The sequence below is a fragment of the Morone saxatilis genome, unplaced genomic scaffold (assembly GCF_004916995.1).
Source record: "Morone saxatilis isolate NCDOM2014 unplaced genomic scaffold, NCSU_SB_2.0 Contig11, whole genome shotgun sequence".
Classification (NCBI taxonomy): Eukaryota; Metazoa; Chordata; class Actinopteri; family Moronidae; genus Morone; species Morone saxatilis.
In genome coordinates, this window is record NW_023339663.1 from 22,898,188 (window position 1) to 22,903,935 (window position 5,748).

The window sequence follows — 5,748 nt, forward strand, 5'->3', positions numbered from 1 at the left end:
CTCTCTCTCTCTCTCTCTGACTCAAAGGACCTCATCTGCCTCTGTCCCTAGCTGTTGAAATTCTATCAGCTGTCTGCACCTCCCACACATTCTGCAGTAGCAGGGCAGGCAGCTTCATTGGTTGTGTGGGTGGGGGGTTGAGGTGCATTTGTGTGTGTGTGTGAAAGGGGAGGGGGTACAGGAAGAGGCACCTGCTGATGGCTGGCGGTTGGTTTGCACCAGCTGCTTTGCTACACACATGAAAGGCATTGCTGATAGATAATTGACGGTACCGAATTTCTCCCAGATCCTTTTGCTCTAGCCTTTACCTGCCGTTTGAAAGCTTTTTTTTGTCACTCCACGGGCATTCATTTAATTTTACTAGCCTACAAGCATGTATTACTGTTGAGAAAAAGGATCGTAAAAATAGATATGGTGGAAAAAAATACTTAAGTTGTCATATCAGATGGAATATTATTCATTTACGTGTGTGTTTCTGCTTCATTGTTTTAATGAGTAGCTTGTAGCTTGTTTGCAAACTGATCTGATGTTCATTATACAACCCTGCGTTGTAAATTACATTTAAATAACTCTGTATCCTTGTAATCTTATGGTATTTAACATTTCTTTCCCTTTTGTTTTTTTGGACAGGGACTCAATATAAGGAACATGCTGTAGCTTTGGAGACAGCAAGGCTCATTGGGACCAGCTTGGATCCAGTGGAGTTCCAAAGGTGCCACTTACCCTCCGGGCTCTGCCATGGACTTCTTTAATGACCCCAACCTCTTCGTTGGAGGTTTGGAAGGGCTGGATGAGGATGGCTTCCCCTCAGCACCATCACTTGTGGATGAGCTAAACCTCAGTGCTGACTTCGAGCCTCTCCAGGTGGAGCCTCTAGGTCCAGGGAAGCACCAAGACCTGATTCCACCTGTTTCTACCCAACAGGCCATACCCACTTACAGTGAGCAGATGGGTCACTACATTGGCATTAAGGCACAGAATCCTGTTGTGCAGGCATTTTCTGGTCCTGGGGGAACAGGTGGAGGACGCAGTGGCTTGATTGCAGACCAACATGGCCAGTACCACAATGCTGCCATGAGCCAAGTACCTCAATCCAACGGGCTGTTCTGTAACAGTGGCAGTCCAATGTGGGGCAACCAAGACCAGAATGGCAATATGTACCACCCCTTATCTCAACAGCAGCAACATCAACAACAGCTTTGTCATCAGCAGCAGCAGCAGCAGCAACTGCACAACCAGCAACTTCATGTCAGACAACAACAAACACAGCAGCAACAACACCACCCATGTCATCAACAACAGGAGCAGCAGCACAGAATGCGGCAGCAGCAGCTGCAACAACAGCAAAGTCATCAGCAGCAGCTGTTAAACCAGCGCCAGCACCAACAAATTAACACACAGACTATGTCCCTGCAACAACAGCAGCATCACAGTTTCTCCTTTCACCAGGGAGGTCAATCTCAGAACCAGCAGCAAGTTCACCATACTCAACAGCAGGTTCACCTACCTGTAGGAGGGCCCAGGTTCCACTCAAGGGCTCTGCCAAGTAAGTCTTATTTGGATCAAAATGCTTCTCTAAGTGGGACTTGCTTACAAGCACAGCAGGGTAGCTACCAGTTGACCAGGGGAGGTCAAGCTTTCTCTGGACCAGGACCAGAAGACCCTAACCTGCCCTTCCCAATGCATTCGTCATCTATGGTTCACCCCCTGCCCACATGCTCAGTCAATTCTGCCACTGCTTACCAACCGGCTGCGTACCCTGCCTACCCTGGAGAGCCAGAAATACCCAGTCTCAGTCAGCAGTCTTTGTCTTCAGCCTTGGTGTCAAGACCCACCACCACCACCCCTGCACCCCTCACTTCTACAGGGCCTGAACTCTCAGGGACAGTATGTCAGTTTCCATCCGTGGCAGTCATGAGTCAGCAGCACACGAGGGCCTCAGTTAGTCTGGCTGAGGAATGTCCTTTCCGGGCCCTACATTGCTCTGGAGAAACGCAGGGAAACTGTAAGTCATCTGAGATGTTTGGTGAATCTATGAGCTGTTACCCTATCATGACCAGTCAACTGCCCTCTGAGCAGCCAGAGAGCTGCGGGGCCATCAACACTAATGGATACCAAGCATTGGGAGACACTCTCCTGCCATCGGAGGCTCAAGATGGTGACTTGGAGGGCCTGGAGCCTCCGGACCTCCTGCCTGACCTACTGCCCCAACTGGAGGCTGCTCTCAGCCAACAGGATGAATCCAACTGTTCCTGGGCCGATTCCAGCCAAGAGAGGGGACATGAGCAGAGGAAACCACCACCTGTTGAATACAAGGAAGAGAAGGTAATGCAGTGTTACACACTGTCTTTATATTCTTAATAGTCCAGTATGGCAGGACATTTTCAGCCATACTTTAGCAGAACAAGTAGTTCAATTTCAACCCATACAGCCCCCATTTCTTTTCCGTATAGATGAATAAGTGGAATTGGAGGTGGGTGAAGGCTGATGAGTTGAAGAAATTAGAAGTTATATTTGCATATATATATCTGCATTACTCTGCAGAATGTTTCTCTGCACAGACGTTATGTTCTTCCAAGTGCAGCATGGCACAGAATCTGGCTGCTCATGTAATGTTTAACTAAATATCCCAGATAGAACATGTGCTTGTCTAGTAGAAAACCTGCAATCAGTGGAGTGGGGGAAGGTGGAGAGGCGGTACCTAGGGCCATCTGAAAGCCTTGTGAAAATGATAATTTTCACAAGGCCTGGCCTGGCCTGTCTATCTGCCCAGTGCGCAGACAGCAGGTCAGGCCTGATTAGGCTAAGAGTGGCAGGAGTGTCTTCAGGACTTAGCTGTAAGCATACTTAGGGCTATATCAAGATGTGGGTCAGGGCAAGCCAGAGGCACTTGCACACTGCCTCGCTGGAGTGTGGGGGAGGTTGCATGCTGTTGTGGTAGCTGCCACAGTTTATGTGTGTCTGTGAGTGAGTGAGTGTGTGTGTGTGTGTGTGTGTGTGTCTGTGAGTGGAAGTGCACATGTGAGAGAGCGGGCGGGAAGAAAAGAGTGTGGTGGAGGAGAGTGGTTAGCACTTGAGGGAGGGGGAGGGGGTTTGGGAGATGGAGAGAGCAGTAGCTCATGGAAAAAGAAGGAGAGCTTAGGAAGGGAGGGAAAGAGACAGAGAGGAAGAGCATGAGAGGGAGAAGAGAAGCGGAGGGGGAGGTTGGGAGAATGCATTAGCTGGCTGTAACAGGCTTCAGGCGGTTCCTGGACCTCAGTTGGCTAGTGACTTAGCAGCATCCACACAGCCTCCTGGCCCACAAGTGACACATGACCAGCAGCAAAAGCATTTCATCATGGTCTGCACACGTGAAAAAGAACATGTGGATTTCAACACACCCATGTGTTCCTTTCTGTTGTGTTTTATATTTTTCCAGCAATGTTATTACAAAAACAACATATGGCGTACCAACAATTCAACGTATTCTGTTGAGGGCAGCAGAAACAGATTTTCATAAGAGCACTTTTCCATGGCTCGCTCGCTATTGACATGGCTGGCAGTCTTTCTGATTGCCACTGACAACACAGTAGTGTTGTTTGACATTATCTTACCAAGCCCACATTTTCAGTATCAGCACTTACACTAGTGTAGCAAACACTTTAATGATCACAATGTTACAGTAACCGTTTGAGTGACTCATTTAAATCTCTCTAAACAGTGTCCTCTTACCGGCAGTAGACCCATTATGCCCCACCACTTCTGAAAGCAAAGCTATGCTCATGAGCCAAAACACAACCTGTGTTGAGTACTGGCTCGACTATCCCCCAACAGGCAGCAGGTGACAACCAAACTGGTTGTCTGCCTAATCAGAGCTCATCCACACAGGCCATTTGGCCATCTGCAGAGGTCCTTGATTGAAATGGGGCCATGAACCACAGCCATACGAACGAGCCTCTCCCTGTCTGTGTCAACATCCAGCCCTGTGTTGATGCTTACAGGCTGACTGTGCTATTCATGTGCACTGATGTGTGAAGAGCCTGCTGATAGTGTGTTTGCTGAACAGGCAAGGCATCAGAGGATAGCTGTCCACTCTTCACTCCCCCACCGTGAATGTGGCTAATTAGGATTTCCAGTGGTTGTAATGGTCAGCTGCAGCTATAATGAGCACCCGGGGTCGAAGATTGAACCGTTGTCGCAGGATGCCATATATTCAAAGGTTAAACTGAGTAAAAAATATTGTTTCAGGCCCATTTGTCATGGATCAAAATTCGGTTGAACAGATGTTGTGTGTAGAAATCCTGTCCCATGAATGACTGCAGCAGCCTTTATGGACTGCTAGGGGCTTTCTCAGTAGTTGGTAGTTGAAGCTTAAAGGCATCAAGCCCTACAGTGAGACCCTTTTGAGCTGGATTGTAAATGCTTACATGTACTCATGTGAGTCATCAGACAATCTGTCTGTGTGTGTGTCTTTTGAAATGTCTGTGCAAGTTAAAGTGGCAGACAAAATAATTGTGAGACGTTGTGATAGACCATTGCAGGCAATGTTGCAAATTAATGGGCAGGGCTGCTTTGTTACAGTACTGGGGTTACAGGGTATTCACATTTTAAGCATTTGATCAGGTATTTTGGTCACATGGATAGTTACTTCGATAGATTAGCCAAAAATCTGATTTTTTAATTTGGTCATTTCATCTGTGCTGTAAATGGTTTCTAAATTAGAGTTCTATATTGCAAAGATATTCTTGCATAATAATTTATTTTGAATTCCTATGCAAAATGATTGTAAAAACTACAGGTTATGAACTTCTTTTTAAAATACATCTTACTGGTATCAGCCATGAGAAGCAGGTCATTATTGTATCGGCTGAAAATCATACTGTGCATCCCCCATTGATAATTATCTGAATTTGTTGTTTGATTTTAGTCATGGTAAACGTCTAATTTGACCTTTTCTTCCAGAGATTTCAACTGCAACCTCCACTTAAGTTGTCTTCCTTATTTTGTATTCCTGATCACAATTCTAATTGTCTTAACTTGGATTTGATAGCGCTATATATGGGTACAAATTAAACTAAGCCCCAAAGGCAAAATGAAAACTGGTTTTGGAGTTTTGTGGGGCAAAGGCAACACATTTCAAATACTGCTTACTGGTGTACTCAAACTGCCACCCTGGTATCAGTTCTGCCCTGTGGTGCCTAAGGAGCCATCATTTCAGTTCAAAACTGACATGGGCCACGATGTACATGTGGGCACAAGAAACCAGGTTAGTGGGAGAAATCAGGTTAGAGCAATAAATCCAGAGAATGTGTTTAAATGAATTACATTAACCTGACTTACTATAAAATCTGTGTGACACGCAGCTGGCCTACAGATACATTTCTTTACTACATCGTACCTTTTGACACGAGATTGGCGAAGTGACGGTGCATTGGTGATTTTATGGTGCAGATAAATGATACAAATAAAAACGGAGACTAGACCTGGCAAAATTAGCCTTGCTTTCTCTTGTGTTTCCTCTGAGACATCATATCAGCCTCAGTGCATTTTAATCTTCTGGTCCATTTGTAGCCCATTTTTCACATATGTATTCTTAATGATTGCTTTTGCCCTGCTTCTACACTCTGCTGTTTGTCATTTTCATCAAACCAGAGGCTTTAAATATAAGGGTGCAAATGGCTCCCTAGCTAAATGGAATAGAAAGCGAGATGGAAGTGAAGACTGATGGATAGTGATGGCCTGGGCTGCTGTAGCCCCCCCCCCCCCCCC

General features: G+C 46.1%; 1 protein-coding gene across 4 annotated transcripts in view; it reads left to right on the forward strand.

The window, feature by feature from the left end:
• chd9 (chromodomain helicase DNA binding protein 9) overlaps nucleotides 1–5,748 on the forward strand; it is a 65,325-nt gene that overhangs the window by 3,960 nt on the left and 55,617 nt on the right. For 3 of the 4 annotated variants that reach the window (XM_035682102.1, XM_035682099.1, XM_035682100.1), the window contains exon 2: nucleotides 631–2,325. In XM_035682102.1, coding sequence (XP_035537995.1) covers nucleotides 739–2,325 — 1,587 coding nt within the window. In that variant the 5' untranslated portion in view covers nucleotides 631–738. Of the gene's footprint in view, nucleotides 1–630; nucleotides 2,326–5,748 lie in introns of those variants that run through there. The other variant, XM_035682101.1, reaches the window with a different exon arrangement.